The sequence below is a fragment of the Prosopis cineraria genome, unplaced genomic scaffold (genome assembly GCF_029017545.1).
Source record: "Prosopis cineraria cultivar Desert tree isolate PC_DT_omini unplaced genomic scaffold, ASM2901754v1 PC7, whole genome shotgun sequence".
NCBI classification, from domain to species: Eukaryota; Viridiplantae; Streptophyta; class Magnoliopsida; order Fabales; family Fabaceae; genus Prosopis; species Prosopis cineraria.
The window spans coordinates 33390922-33408667 of NW_026555338.1; the positions used below are offsets into that span (position 1 = coordinate 33390922).

The window sequence follows — 17746 nt, forward strand, 5'->3', positions numbered from 1 at the left end:
CATTATTGGGTCTCTGGACTAACAAACTTGATTAAAAACAGTTGATGTTTTTATTTTTGTTCCAAATAAAATTTATTTGTATATAGATGCTTTCTCTTTCGTTCCTTGTTTTTTTTTGGGTGGCAAACTTTCAATATAACGTGCGTTTAGTTTTTAAATAGTAAGACTATGTTTACCAAACTACTTTTAAAATGAGAAAAGTAAATTATTTGTTCTTTTTAAATTAAATTTTCTTCGGTTTTAGAATTTTGTGAATGAGCCTTGAAAAATTTACTCAGAACGAGCCGGGGGTTATTTTGGGAAGCCTGTGTCAGGTCAGAGGGAAAGTTGCAGGCCGTAGTTAATAGTAAACTCTTAACAATAAATATCAGTATTGGGTCAAAAGAAAAAAACAGTAAATATCAGTAGGGAATAGGAGTAAGATATCAACGATGATGAGCATTTTTTTAAAAAAATGTATTTTATATAAAAATTGAGGCATTAAATGGGAGGTAAGCTAACCATCAAGGATGAGAAATTTTAAATTGTAAATAGACAATTTTTATATGACTATGTGATTAAATCGTATTTAAATATTGTTGAATTCAATAAAAAAATAGCTTTTTTAATTTTTTTTTATATTTTCATAAATTCAAACTCAACATTTTAAAAAACTATAATTCTTTTGATTAGGACCAACTTTTATTAATAATTGATTATTATAAATATACATTGTTTTGAGAAGGAAAACCAAGATGGGAGGGGACAAATTAAATGACAATGCGCAGGATATTATCAAATTCTTGTTGCTCGAAACTTCTGCGTCAATCTATACGTATAAGCTATAACTAGATCCATTCCGGGCAGAATATTTAAATATTTAAAAGATAAAAATAAAAAGTAATTTTTTTCTGTACTCAAAATATCATATTTTACTGATTTATATAAATTAAAATTTAAATAATAATTTATTCTATGACAAAAATTATTTTGCTCATACATGTTAAAAATTAAAAATAATTACTTATTTTATCTTGAAATGTGTTATTCCCTATACACATTTGTACTTTTCCTCTGGTTAATATGTGGTAACATTTTAACGACCATGATGTGGCTTGATGGTTCCTCACCTGATTCTTTAACCAAGTTAGGTCACCTTGGAGTCGTTAACCTAGGATATCTTCTCAATTACATGAGGACGGATCTTGTTTAGATCCAAAAATAATTGAGGTGGGATTTTGCGGGATAGAACAAGAAAAGGATTTAAGACGAGACGGGATATAAAATTATCATCAGGACGTTCCGTCCAGTTTCAAATATTATATATATATATATATATTATTTTTTATTTTAAAAATATACATTAAATATATTACTTATATTAATATAATTTATAGTTATATTAATTATATCAATTATAATTTTAATACTTACAATTCTTATATAAAACTAAAAAAATTATATTGATAATTTTAATGACATAAAGTAAATGTGGTGATATCTTTCTTTATAGCATCTTAATTATATTAATACAAATTATTCTTATATTTATCTATTTAATAACTTTTATTTACATCATATTTCTTGTTTTATTTTTAAAAGAGTAATTAACTTGACACATCTCAACTAAAGTAAAAGAACAATAATTTAATGTTGTGCTTGGCTTGCCTATTGTTGTCGCTCTTATAGCCTACAAATTACTTGTAATTGCTATTATAATGTGTAATTGTGATTAATGTGATTTAATAATTAACTTTAAATTATTGTAATATATGTATTTGTATTATTTTAATTTTAAACTTAATAAATTATATAATTTAAAATTTTAATAAATATTATTATTCAAATATTTCTCTAATATTGTCTAATTTATTAGAACGGTGGGACGTCTCAATTTTATCCCGATTCCTAATGAGATGGGATGACTTTTAAGATAGGATGGAATACAGGACTAAAATTTAATCTCGATCTTTTTTTTTTTTGAGAGGGGACATGGGACAAGAATGTCCCGATCCCATCCCGTCTTGTGAACACGATGCTCCAAGCAAAATGTGTGTGTGTGTGGTAACATTTTGAAACAAATTAAAGAATATACTTCTTACCAAACCCCCCATAATAAATCAAAGAAAAAAATTGTCCCCAAGAAACATTCCTAAATATATTATTAGTTATCCCGTGTAAATTAAAATATAAACCTACCCTTATTGAACAAGTAACTTTTTAATATATATTAGGGCATTATGTGTATTAAAAAATATAAATAGTATTTTTTTTTTAAAATCACCTCCTACAAATCAAACTATAATGAACTTATTTTCTTTCAAAATTTGTTGCCCATCATCCTAAAAAAACACACAGACACACTATAATTGATGTCATAACAGTATTTATAAATTACAATTACAACCAAAAGTAAAAATAAATAAAAAAATATGTATATATTAAATGGTAAATAGTATAGTAAATATTACAGTACTGCCTTTTGTCCTAAACCACTTTAACTATTCTCTTTGTTTTTATATATAGAGTGCTTTTTAAGAATTTATTTTGTTCTAAAATACAAGGAGTGTCATGATAATTTTAAGTGATTGAAAATTTTTTCCCTTATTGTCATGAGAAGGGGGAAGGGATATTAATTGTGGGTTTTATTCACCTTTATGATATTAATTGTGAAATTATTAGGGATACAATTGTAAAGTTATTGTGATTTTATGTGTTTTCAATTAAATACCAAACTTTTATTTATATGAGTGATTTAATTAAAAATATATTATATATAAGGATAGAGGGAGCATCTCACCGTAGTTAAGGAAACATAGTTAAATAATTGGGTTTGTTGAAAAACGAAAGAAAAAAAATCAAGTTACATTTATTAAATGCATTATACTGCCTTCATACCTAACATCACCTCTTAATAAAATAATTATTTATTTTTAAATTAATATTATCTTTTAATATTTATCTCTATTTAATAAGGTATTTTACCTTAAAATAAATATAAAATAATTTATTTAATAGGGGTATTTTTTTTTTAAAAAAAGTAATGACTACATTTTAAAAGACTAAAAATATATTACATTTTTTAACATGCAGTCCCTACATTTTTTTTTAACTTAGGGAGTATTTAAAAGATAATTTCTATTTTATATGTAACTTTTCCCTCTATTTATAAGAAAAATTAAAGAAAAAAATTGAAAAGTAATAATTAATGATTATTTTTCATGTGAAAAAACTTGTCAAATAGATCATTAATTACTTATAGAATGTAATTCATATATTATTTATCAATTATATGTATTGCATGATGAGAAAAAACAGCAATTAAATTAGGAGAAGTTTAAGAGGTACATATACAAAATAAGTTTTATTTTAAAAGTTGTCATTTATACCCCAAAGAAGTTCCCTCAATTGCCGAAGTTTGGATCAAAGATATGGAATACAAGAGAGCATGCAAGAAAATAAAATTCTATTTTATAAATTAAAATTTAAAATTTATGCATTACCTACCAGAAATTAAAATTTAAATAGCACCTTGTCTTATTTTAAATTTTTTTATCTACGCACATATTGAAAACACAAATAACATACCCTATACATATTAAAAAGTTTATATACAAAAAACTTGTTACTCTATGTAGTATGTTTATATTATAAAGAATAATTTATTATTCTAATTTCTCTTACTCACTCATAAATTATAATTTAAATAATAAAAAAATTATTTTATAAATTTCTATTTAGTTTGTATTTTATTCTATCATTCATTGTCTTATACAAGCAAAAAACACAATCAACACATGATAGGTTTTTTACCTATCATTTTTACTATAAGTCACACTTGATCCTTCAACGTTCAAGTTTTCTTAAAAGAAATAAACCAATGTTCAACCCATATAAATTTATTTTATTTTATAATATATTATGTTGTATATTTTAAAAATAATATTAAAAAAGTATTTCAGGTAGAATTTGTTATTTTAAGTGAGTTAGGATTCAAAACAATAAAAATTATCCATTAAATTGTACACATATTTTTTATAATTTAGATAAATTAAGCTTGTAATTTCATTGCAATAAAACATTATGTTTTATAATATATTATTTATATTTATATTTTATAATACAATTAATTCTTTTATACATATAAAAAAATACAATGAATGATAAGTAGATCTCCTACCTCTGCAAAAAATGTTATATCTTATACTATTTTTTATTATGAATTTCATATTTAACACGTGTCTCACCTTTTTTGTCAATTATTATTATGAATCCCATATGAACTCTTAGTTTACAAGGATTTCTTTTTTAAAAAAAAAATTATTGTTATTGTTCATCCAAATATAGATAAAAAAGTGTGCTTTACACACACAGATATTTCAAAAACATCAAACATATTCACAGAGATGTGTACCTGACATTATACGTGTATTCCAGAATATCCAACTAAACAAGTCTTATATAATTAATGAAGTCCGTTGAGGATTTTGAGATTTTAAATATATTAATTAATTTTACTAAATTTTTTATACTTATATGAAGTTGTTATAACAAGATTATAATAAGGAAAGGAGGGAGTAACATACTTATGAGAATATACTCATTAATATATATCTCATTGATTACACATACAAGCAAGCTTCATTTTTCTTCCATGTCTCTTTGTCAAAAACATAAATAAATTCTTTTCAGGATTGCCACATCCCGTATTGTTTCCATTAGAAAAGTCACCCATCATTACCATTATCAAATGAGATTTTTTAATTAATAATATTTTTAAAAATTTAATTGATAGAGTATAATTATATTTCACCTAATGAGATAAAGTATATTGTTATATTATTATCTTGGTCACCTTGAAGAATTGAAGTTGTTTTAGATGCTAGAATTCTAGTAGTAATTGACAATACTTATGGTGGTGTACTCCATCTGTGTTTCTGCACGTGATTTCCTTTCTAGAACAATTTAATAGTCTTGTATATTAATCACCTCGCAAAAAAAGATGGAGTCTTGATTGACCCCCCCTTTTTTTTTGAAGATCATCCTAGTTACAAGTTGATAGGATTTGGATAAACTTAGAAATGATTTCATTCTTAAACTATTTCTATAATTAAAATTCATCTCATGGATTATGGTTAGAGACAGTGAAGAGCGTGATGTACATCAGATATATTTGAAACCAGAAGCTAGAAGTGGTTCAAACTCGAAACAAAGAAAAGGACTAGTAGGTCCCATACTGTGCACCGTTTAAATGTGAACATCAATGTGACAATGTCATCCCAGCACTGCACCCGAACCTGGAGTCGGATTTTTTCTTTTGTAAAGAAGAACAGATAAGAGATCAGAGATCAGTACAAATTTAAACTGTTAAATTAAATTTAATATTTTTTAAAAATATAAATTTAATTTGAGCTGTTTAAATTTATTGTAAAAACACAGTAAAAAATAAAACAAAAGAGAGAAACCTGCCCCAACGAGCCTCTATCAAGACGCTTGTGGTCAAGTTATTTCCCATGTCTCACAAAAGATAACACCAATAAATAAATAAATAAATAAAATTCAGTGTGTGGTGAAATTTGCTTTCAATGTGCAAGAAAGTGAGAAACACGAGAGCATCCCTAGTTGATGTCATCTTTTTTAAAAGTTCGCTCAGTAATTCACGTTCACGCCTCTTCAATAACCATTTTACTCCTTTATTTCGCATTTCGCCTGAGGGTTACAATAGCAATATATTTTGAACTCTGCAATAATTTCAGAGGGACCAAAGATAAAAACTATATTAAAGGCCTGTCACTTAGCTATAATTAAATTGAATTTCTGGTCAATAGTAGGGGTGACCAGCGGACACATGACGAGTCATTTATGTCGACAATGACGTGCTTCCGCCTCCCATTCACGAGAGCGATGAACATCAACGTATCTATTTTCATTTAATTGCCTCTGATCGAGCCAAAACGCAGAGGCATCGTATTGGAGCCAGTTTAAACTTTAATTGAGCATAATAAATTATAAAAATAATTAATTAAGTAATAAATTTTAATCATAATTAATTATATTATAATTTAAATTTATTTAAATACTGTTTTTTAAATTAATTTTAATATAATTAAAGATATTTAAATAATTTAATTAAAATTAATTTTAACTACATAAATTATTATATAATGTAATTCTTAAATATTAAATATTAATTTTTTTAGAATATAAAGTTTAAATATTATTAAGAAAAGAAAGAGAAGGAGTGAGAGTTTGGTCTTATGTTTATTAAATTATGTATTTTTTTGGACCTTTCTTTATAATTTTTTCCAAACTTTTTGGCAAGATTTCCACCCACGCTTGGATTCTCAGCTTTGCCAAAAAAAATTAGTTTTTTTAAAAAAATTATCATTTGAATAATTTCATGCAAAATTAATTTTTTTAAAAAAATTAATTAATGAGCTATACAAACACACACTCTGCTAGTAGGAATTAATGCAACTTAAGTGAATTGTGAATTCTTGGAGTAAAAGAATAAGAAAATGTCAATTTATTTAAAAAAATATTTTTATTAGGGAGAATGATATTTAAGATCATCTTAAGAGAATCTATTATAATAAAAACTCATCAAATTTTGCATCATATATTGTCGTATAAAAACATAAATATGTTGTTAAAAATTGAATTTCAAGAACCTATTTGAATAGCTTTTCAAAATTGATACATTCATACTGCGATTAATTTTCTTGAGAAAATCTTAAATATCATTTTTATTTTATTTTATTTAAGGACCCCTCGTAGGATGCTCTGCTGATATGTATCCCTACACAGGGCAGTGGACCAATAGCAATGGTTCAAATTTTGTTATCAACTGTGCTTGATGCTTTAGGCTTTAACGCGGAAGAAAAGAAAAGATATGAACAAAAATTGAACTTTTATCTAAAAAAATTAATAAATTTTTCCACGTGTCCCTAGCTATTCAATACAGGCCAAGCCTCGTGAATAAACTAATAAAATGTGACTGTGACCCTCCGGCCTCCAGACAATCATTTCATTCCACGTGTACAATGAGTATGTAATTTCTCCATTCAAAAATATAAGATATTTTTAATTAAAATCTCATTCCAAGTTATTACTTACTTTTAAACTAATTCTATCTTTTTATATTTATTTTTATTAAATATTTTATAATAAATATAAAGTCATGATCAATAGAGGCATTTAAAAAAAAAGATAATAATTATACTTCAAAAGACTAAAAATGCCTCACATTTTTTAACATTCAACTCCTCAAAAAATATTTTATATTTTCAAACAAAAGGAGTAAGCAATACACATATTTTCACTTAAAGACTAAGCTGAGAAAATCATTGAATACAACTAATAATCAACCAATTTCAAAAATGATATTTTTCAAAAAAATGATAATAAAATTTTTTAAATTATATAAATGATAATTTAATATTTTAAAATGTCATAATTTTACTGAAATTTTTAAAAATTTTTCTATCATTAATAAATTTATATATAAAGGGCTAAATTACCTTTGTAGCAATATCAGAAATGTGACATACAAAGTTGTAATTTGTTATTATATTATTACAAATATAAAAAATAAAGTTACGATTATTTAACCAAAATTTATGATCATTACTTATTATTTTTAATACTTGTAGTAATATAAAAATTTGACATACGAAATTATGATTTGCTATTGCATTGTTACGAATATAAGAAAAAAGTTGTGACTATTTAAATAAAAATTTTGATCATTACTTCTCATTTCTAACACTTGTAGTAATATCATGAATTTAACATGTAAAGTTGTGATTTGTTATTATATTATTGTGAATATAAAAAAATTATAATTATTTAAATAAAATTTGTGATCATTTTATTTTCAACAAAGCCAATTTGATCATTTATATAAATTCATTAATAACAAAAAAACTTTAGAGATTTCAATAAAATTATAACATTTTAAATGACCAAATTGTTATTTAAATAATTTAAAAAAATTTTATTATCATTTTTTTTTCTACTTACCATTGACAAATTAGAAATACTTTCATTTAGTGCGTGATTGTATTTTAAATATGATTGCTTTCAATAAAAATTATTGATAAATAACTAAAAAAATAAATTTTTTAATCAAATTATCACTTTTATTTACTTTTTGATTTTTTCCTTTGAAAAAAAGCACTCATTTCTTCTAGGTCCAAATTTTCCACGATTATACGGTAAAAATATAATATCATGTTGTTTTTTTCTTAATATTGGCACATCTTTTTTAGAAGTGAGACTGGAGATGATAAAATTGGGAAGTGTCTGATATAATAAAGGAAAGATGAGAGAAGACCGCGTCCACACATAGCTATCAATGGACGTGGGACTCATGAACAATCGACCACCAGATTACTACTTGCATCAATATAATGATAAATAGGTTTTAAAATAATTTAAAGAACTTAAGTTACAGTTATTTATTCGAGTAATTATAAATATGACAATTTTAGTTGCACGATAAATCACCATTTTTTATTATGGATATTCTTTTTGAAAAAAAAATCAGAGTAAAATGTGTTCGTTTGTGAATATAAAATTAAAGTGATGATCAATTTAAAATAAACTAAATTTATATAAGCAATCCTCCCTGCTGAAATCATAAAAGAGAACTAAAAAGATATTGAATGTTCAAACAGTACAAACTTAAAAGTGAAATTATACTTATTTAATGGTTTATAAAAATAAATACTATAATTTATACATTTGGTCCTGACTAATCATTTTTGCAAATGAGAATCCTGAGCAGTGGCGACGGCACGACCTTCAGGGGTCGTGCTTTCGGAACAGTTCATGATATGATTGGCGTGACGTCGTTTTCAGTGACTGAAAATAAGTGAGGACGCATTAAATAACTTCATTGTCGGCAGAGGCTCAACGTTTGGACATTTGGAGGCCTCATCTCATCCGACAACTAACATCAACACAACGTTTTTCCACCTCAAAACAACACTCTCATCTTCAAGTTATCACCTTTCACTCATCAATCTCTCTGACCTCTCATTAACGTCACTGCTCATCTTGCCCCACCAACCATGTCAAAAATTTATGTTTTTCACAGCATACACAAAAATCTAAAAGCATTTGCAGATGATTTCTCTTCGACTTGTGTTCAAGTTGCTATTCTTAGATTAGATCCTTAGCACGTTAACAGGGGTAATTTATTGCGAGCTACAGAAGCAGAACCGGAAAACACAGCGTTGGGTTAAAAAATAACCAAATGGTTGATCATGTGAAATTTCACTAGGAAAAAAGAAAAAAAAAAATACGTGTAGGTTTGGAAGCATGGTGGTTCATGATACTCATTCATACTTTCCAGAAATCTGGTTTCCCTCTACTCAGAAATTCTAACATTTCTTCTGCTACACCTCAAAACAACATATAACAATCCATGACTTTAAAAGGCAGTGTATCAAGACTTACACCCACGAAAATCGACTAAATCCTCAGGTGGGGAGGATTTCAATTTTGAATGGACAAACAGGATATGGAAAGCAACGAACACATTTGTCAAAAGAACCACCAGCTTCGCCGCCGCCGCCTCTGCAACAATAATATGCACATTACAAAAATCATCATTCGAGGCAGATTGCAGAGAAGTCAGAACATGGCCTTCTTCAGGATAAAGAAAGTAGTATTAGGCATATTAGAACATTAATTATCAAAGGCGTAATCTTGATTTTTACACAAGCATCTCGGAGATCCTAGTTACATGAACATGTCAAGTGTACGTAGGCCGTTGTCAACAGATTTTTCAAGCAATTTCATATGCCCATTAACTAAAATTTAGAGGCCTCATGCTCCTATTCAAAGACAGCCTATTTATAAACTTGAGTCTTCTCAGAAGTTTTAGCAACTTGTCAATGCACACCTATAGTGCATGAGTAGACGTGAACCATATAAATACACTAAAACTAATATGACTTTGTCCACAATACTTCTTTTTTTCAAAAAGCAAGAATTTAGAGAGAAGGGTAAACTAAAAAAAAGTTGTGTCAGGAAGAGGGGTAATAAAAGAGACAGAAGGGGAGGGGGAGATTGGTGATACCTTCTTGTCCTCAGTTTGTTGCTGCAACAATATAGGCTGGGAAAGAACTGCGTCGCCCATATTTTGAATGTATGGCTGCACCTTTTCCTCCAACATCTCGTTCACCTGAACCTCGAATCAAGCATCAGTAACAAGCACCAAAGATGTGTTTGCATGGAGGTATAATAATAGTACGCAAAGAAGAAATATTTTACAATTTAAAGAATTCACAATATACAAAGACTCTAATTATTTCCAAAAGTAACATTTGCCCCGGTTAAAAATTCTTGAGGTGGTGCAAGTGCATAGAACTCCATAAACCACAGACAAACTAAGTAGTTGGTACTGTCAAATTAGAAGCAAGCAACTCAAGGACACAATCATGAATTGTAAGCCACAAACAGCAGACACAAAGAGGAATGCTCCCATGCAAGGAAGATAAAAGCATGCTGTTGGATATTCACAAACACAAACAGGATGAATGAGGCAAAGATCACCAACCTTATCTTGTCGCCACTTAGTCTCCCATTGTGCATCCAGGATTTTATCAGCAATTTCTCTTTGTGCATTAAGGAGGACAGTCATTTCATAGAACTTCTGAGGATCTTTGAGATCCTCCTCGCTCCAAGAGGATGCATTCAACGGAAGGTCCAGATCCTGCCAAAGCTCTGCTATTAGTTACATTTTACTCCTGAGCAGATAATGTCTACACTTGTCTTCTTGTTCCAATATATAATACAAATACAAGTCAATTAAATGAAATGAAAAGTGAGCATCCCAGAGAGAATGATTGATGAATACTGCTGAGCTTGAGCTTAAAGACGAAAGAATTCTGGAATGTGAAAATCTTGCTGGTTTATCCTATGCATGAGGATGTCCGACAAATGTGCTCTAATTCAATTTTTAAAATAAAATTTATAACAAGTCATACTATCTACAAGCCATAAACTGTGGACATTACTTCTTAAATTCCATGCAATGCACAGGCACTTGTGTTTAATTGCATTGCCATTTATACTATGTTTTCCAACTATTGCTATGTCAGCTGTTTCAATTAACATACTACGATGAATTTTTAGGCCATTACTACCTTTACAGCTTGTATCTAGTTTTCAGATATCTTGTTACGTCATATGACTCTTTTTGGCCAACCAGCATATAACTTAATCATAAATATGTGTGTAATAAAAAAAAAAAATCAAACTAGCACATTGACATGAAGACAGTGGATACGCACACCCCAATTTTGTGGTCTTGGTGGAGGATCAAGCTTCATAACCTCTGCTTCTAGAGCCCTCTTAGCCTTATAGCAGGGGACATTCTTCACTATAACAGGATCATCCCTTGCACGCTCAGGATCTATAGATTTCAAGGCCTGAAATTACAATATGATTTTGAATTAAAAAAGCGCTCTGCTAAATTTGATTCGTAGGAAGACAGATAACTATGAATTAGGGGCCTGCAAAAATATCGATATGCCATAACTTTAACTATTTCAAAAGATAGGATAGAAATCTTCCTGTGAAAGGAGAAAAGCCATCATCTGAATTATAAAGAAAGTACCAAAAATAAACAGTTTCACATTTATATTTACAAGCAAAAAGGAAAAAAATTAAATGCCAGTTTCATATGTATACACATTACACTGCTCATGTTTCCACTTGGTATGATGAAATGCCTTCCAAATTAACTTGCCTTGCTGCTGAAAGTTCTACGTGACATTGCTATTTGATGTTTATTTCAGAAGCTATATATCAGATATATCATATATAACCTATCATGATAGCTGTTCTTTCCTGAATAGAAACTCCACAATACAAACAGTCAAATCCATATATTCTTTCATTATGTCCATGTATATTAGAAAGTAGAATCAGAAACTTACTTCCTGCAGATATTCCCACCCTGGTTTCCGTTTGGCCACTACATCTCTGAGTTGATCATACCGCATGGATTCCTAAGTCCACCCACAGAAGGTAGACAATTGTATTGAGAATGGTAAATAGAAATCTAAATTTGAAAAAATCCCACAAAAGCAATAGACGCAATATCAACTATTGCAAAGCTTCATCACATAATTGCTGCCATCAGCATACAGGACTGTCAGTCAGAGACTACAACAGGGTGCATTCAGTCTCATGCATGCATCACTTGTACTAAACAAAAAGAAAGAGAAAACTGCAGAATACCGGAAAAACTAATTTCCAAGCCAATAGCATGAAAGAAACCACAATTAGTGGTACTAGCATTTTACCAAATCAGTCATGTTCCGTCTTCACCAGCAGTACCTCTCAAATTCACACGTTAGGTGAGATCAAATACATATGGCCTTTCATTTGAGTCTAACCAAAACTAATCTGTGAAGAGCAGTGTGTGACGAAGATAGAATTTTCATGAGGTTAAGATATTCTAGTGGCTGCATCATTGAACTCCAAGAGTGCCTTGGCGGGAGAGGTGAAAAAACCATGACACAATCCATCTAGGGTTGCTTCGTAGAAAAGAAAAACTAAAGCATTAGAAAGTATTCCCATCCTATTGCTTGATTGAGTGAAATTAGAGGGGAATTTTAATATAGTGCCCATTGATCACGTTTCTAAGAGAAATATAGGGGTAAATATATATAAAAAGAATGGATCTAAAAAATTGCTGTGTGCGCAATGACATATCCTTTGTCATTCCTTCCTTTGCTATTCCTTCCTTTGCATATTCTCTTACAAGTGTCCGCTTGTCACTCACACATTTTGGCTCCTCATTTTCAATTTTTTCATTTTGATTTTCATCTCATCACTACCATAGACACCATCAGAAAGAGATGCTACCTTGATCATGAGACCCTATTGGCCAAAAAGCTTCACAAAATCTGTGCCTTGATGCTACTCAAATTAAAGCACATTATCTAGTGTGCACACTAGCACATACTGTCACACCCTTAAGGTTGCTGAGGATTGATAAGAGATCATAAGAAATAAGGATATGCAAATGGCAAAAGAAAAGCCGTGTGAAAAGAACCAAGTAGGATATAAGTGAATAGATGGATAATTCAACTCAAACTAAAACAGTGCGATGGAAATGAACCAACAACCTTGTACTGCCACCAGATTTTCTGCTTCACCTCATCATCGTAGTTAAATCCACCCATAATCTGAGGAAAGGTAATAAGCCAAAATGCAGCAATACTGGGATCTTTCATACTGTGTACAATGTGCTGAAAAACCCAAAAAGATTGACATTACAAATTTCATATACGAATGAGAAGCCTCAAGATTCATGTAGACAGAAGTGCGTATGTTTTGCAATTTCCTCATGTAACAAATTGTTGTGTTTTATCTTGTGATACACCCAATCTGCCCTTCACGAGTGAGTAGGTAAACCACTTCCAATAAATAAGAGGACAAATATAAAACGGCAAAAGTAGTAGGGAAAATATAATTAAACGGCTCATGTAGCCAACCATAGCTATGCATATTACACAATATGTTCTTAATAATAACATTGCATTACGTCAAAGGTAGAAATTGGATGAATTATAATACTAACCTCATAGGGATATTCCATCCTTTTCAACACATTATAGGCTGTCCACGGAGGCTCCATGATCTACACAAAGAAAGGCAGTGTAGAAACATTGAGAACACAAAAATTAACAATAGCGTAGAACAAACTATCCTAGCAGCTTTAAATCAATGAAATAACTCACATCATCCGCAGAAATCCTAACTTGCAATTTGTGTTTGCATTCTGGACAGCTCATTACCCCCTGTATCAGCAAATTTGACACTTGAAAATTGAAGGATTAAATTGTAAATGTTTAAGCTGTCTAAGGAAGCATGCCTGTGTCAACACATCAATCTAAGAGTAGATTTTCCAATGTAGTTATAACTTAATAAACTGTCAATCAATCATTCATTCACTCTCTCTCTAATGAGGACATGGGGTAAAGAGAATAATTTTTCTTACAAGAAATAGCCTAATCACAAGAAAGAACCTCAGTTTACTTATGAAATACTACACATTCAATCAGATATGAATGAGCGTACCAATTACGCCCATGGCCAAAAGATGGTTGCCTGGAAACACGGTTCTTACCGTTCCATCACATGAGGGACAGTCTTTTGATGGTAAAGGCGTCTTGAAACCAAAGGAGGATGGCAGATGCACTAACTCAGCCCGATTATCAGCAATGGCATCTGCTACAGATTCAGCAGTTGGTTTCTCTCCACTAGTTAAGAACACATGGGAGAAGGGCAATAGGTAAAGGGCCATGCAAAATCATGTCAGGTCTAAGAGTTCAAACAGTACTGAAGTCAATGACAACGTAAATATTGATCACATGATCAGAGAACAATCTAAACCCTCAAGCTAACTGCCATTCTCTAAGATGAAGGTAACTAAAATGGCAGAGAATCAATGAAAAGATGAAGAAACAATATTAGATTTACCCCAGGTTGAACCAAATTCAATAATGGATTTCTCCAAATTACTATAATTCAATTACTTTTCTTATAGATGCTATATCTTTACTCTTATTCTATTCTAGTTGCAGTTGTGTGTATCCACATGATTCTTATTACCCTTTTCAATTTTATAAACTATTAGCTAAAACATGAAATTAAAATATGCTTGCTACCTCAGGTGGTAAGGGTGGAGGGGGATGGGGTGTGGGTATAGGTCAAGGGAAGGAAAATGTTACAGCAATTTTATCTGAAAAATGGATGATTACTTTGCATTTAAAAATTATGGACATATTAGACACTGGTTTCGGTGGAATATACTCCTTGTGCCTCACCCCAAAGAAAAATAAAATAAAATAAAATCTGTGGGCATATTAATTTAACGTAACTTTGATGGATATAACCAGATATAACCAACCTTCTACTAGACGAAATTTAGTGAATAACATCTTGCTCAGCAGGTATCCCAAAATAATTATTCAGAAAAACTCATTAATGTAAAATTAAAGCATGAATTAACACTGATGTCACGTGCAACCTCTCCAAATGGATATAGGGAGGGGATTTACCTCTTTGATTTGTAATTTTTCACTTGATAGTGCACCATTCCAGTTCCTTGGCACATCGTACACCGCAAGGCCTGCCATCCGTTGCACGTTCGACAATTCCTGCCATCAAATGTTGTTACAAATTAACCAACCATGACGTCAATACACAAGTTATTCCATGGACAGTGCTCCAGCATCACGGACAATTTAGAGAAAAATTATACGCATTATGCAGTCAGAAAATTCTGAAGTAGAATAAAATGAAGAAATGGGAAAACCGCTGAGGGATACCAAGACGCACCTTTGGCATATCACCTTTCTGCCCATCTCTAATGCAATGTCATAAGTCCCCAAGGTTGCAATAGCCTACAACCAAACCATACAGCCAATATTCGTTCATTCATTTTGTTTTTTTAAAAAACCAAGGCAAATAACTAATAAAGGAGCTGCTTCAAATGATGCAATACCCACGAATAACAAAGTGAAATAACCCAACTGACCACAATACAAGTTAAAAAAATGATTCCCCACATATAATACATAGCAATTGAATCTTTATCAACATTTTCTCAAATACTCATAAGATGATAAGAAAGGAATTTGCAGGTGAAGATATATGGACAAGTCAAACTACATATAAAGATAAACGACCCCGAGTCAAAATGTACTGATTCTGAAGAATTTGCGAAAGCTAGTGAATTTCAGAAAATCTTGAAGATTGAAGACGATCCATGAATAGTGATGACGAGAGCAATAAAGGTTGCAGGAATTTAACAGAATAGCAGTGCTCTTAGCTGAAATAAACTAAATGCAGAGAAAGAGCTTACGAAGACCGAAGCATATGAAAGCTTGGAGATAAGCTCGGGAACGCCGAAGCCGCGAGGAGCAGAGCCAGCAATGTCGAAAGCCAGAGTGAAAGGAGACAAAACGAGCTTAATTGGGAACTCAAAAATGTCAATGAGCTGTTGCCCATAACGATCCGAAAAAACCTTATACCGAACCCCGACGAACTGTTTCACACTCTTCACTAGACGGTCTGTCCCTCTTGACATGGCTGTCGAATCGCTTGAGCCGGAGTGTGCACTACAAAGAGAGGATAAAGCTATCAGGCATCCTTGCAGCGGTTAAACTGTCTGAAGTTTCGAACTTTACCCCCGAACAAGAATAGTGTTGGTTTTCAGGATTAATATACTTCAATGCCCAAACAGGCATCTTGATCTCAATGGGGCCTCGAAGTTCCGCCGATATTGGCCTGATTGAACCCTGCTTAATTAGTACAAAATGGAACTGCATTGTAAAATATAGTCCGTGGGCCGTAAAAAATGAGGCTATGTATAACATAAGTACGTCCTCTTGAATATATCTGCCCAGGTTGGCCCAAACAAATATACATATATATCTGCCTAAAATAAGAACTAATGATGCTGGACTTAAAAAAAAAAAATGCTAGTTCCTCACAAAAAGATAAACCAGTGTTTAAATTTTTGTTGGATAAAGTACTTATATTTATTTTTCAACTGTGTCTCAAATAAGATATTCTGCAATAGAAAAATATCTATGAACAATAAAAATAAATAAGACTGGTTCTAACTCAAAGCTACATATTCTAAATTTGGGTTTGAGATAATTAAGAATTACTTATTTGAAATAAATAATTCCATCTAAAATTGTAGGTGATATTTTTTATTTTGGAAAAAGAGGTTATCCTTAGCTTATTTCTCAAATACATAATTTGTATATAAATTGTCTTAGTCTAGCCAACAAATGATACCAATTTAGTCAGAAATCGTACATAAGGTGTGAGTAATCCACTGTCTGAGGATGAATGGACAATTAAAGAGGGTTGCTAGGGAGTTTCCTCTTCCGCTTTCCTAAATTAATTATAAGTACGCTTATCAAACTCCATGCCTCCACGGGTTGTTTTAAATCATATATTTAAAACTAACTTAATATATCTAAGAGTTAAGTTTACATCTCTAAAAATAATTTGATCCTTAATTTATTAATCATATTTCACTATTCCTGAATACTTTTTTATTTTTATTTAATTTTTTGTCACATAAAATTAAAAATATGTCAATTTAATTATAATCAGTTGGATTAGGGTTGAATAAATCATCAACCCAGTTTTTAAAATTTTATTCAAGTGCCCATTGAAGCAGTGAAGTGGTTTGCGCCAATTTTCACAGAATTTTTATTTTAACCAATGAGGTTTTCAGGGTTGTGAAAGGCATACTTCCCCTAGTCCTATTTATATAATAGATAAAGAAGATTTTTTTTTGAATCTTATTTATAAGTTATCTCATTAAATTTTTATTGTAAAATTTTTCATTTGATTTTAATTGAATATTGGAGAAAGCAAATGCATTGTTAAAATATATATATATATATATATATTTAATAAGAATAAAATTAAAAAATTATTAGATTTTTAAAATTTTAAGATTTTTTTAATTAAGATGAAATATGTTAAAATTATCTTATAAATAAGATCAAAGTAATAGTACGTCGTAGAAGCTAACATTTATCAGGGCAGGTTCAAGTCAAGCTTCTGAAAACAGGGGCTAATGAACCTGCCCATCATTTGACCCCGCACCATCCACCAGGAATGAATCACGCCACAGCCCCAAGCATAAGTTCCTCGTGCTTTAAAAAAGAATTAAAAAAAACCCTTCATTTCCATGGCTGCCTTAATTAGATGT

The 17746-nt window shown here is 30.3% G+C and overlaps 1 protein-coding gene across 1 annotated transcript; it reads right to left on the bottom strand.

The window, feature by feature from the left end:
• Nucleotides 1–9200: 9200 nt before the first annotated feature.
• LOC129315970 (uncharacterized) lies at nt 9201–16220 on the bottom strand. Its single transcript, XM_054960163.1, has 12 exons — nt 15872–16220; nt 15346–15410; nt 15066–15164; nt 14132–14264; nt 13743–13802; nt 13583–13642; nt 13128–13250; nt 11931–12002; nt 11283–11420; nt 10547–10702; nt 10067–10171; nt 9201–9561 (listed from the first exon to the last, which is right to left on the bottom strand). The coding sequence occupies exons 1-12, from the start codon at nt 16094–16096 to the stop codon at nt 9529–9531; spliced, it is 1269 nt and encodes a 422-aa protein (XP_054816138.1). The 5' UTR covers nt 16097–16220; the 3' UTR covers nt 9201–9528.
• Between the last annotated feature and the right edge of the window lie 1526 nt (nt 16221–17746).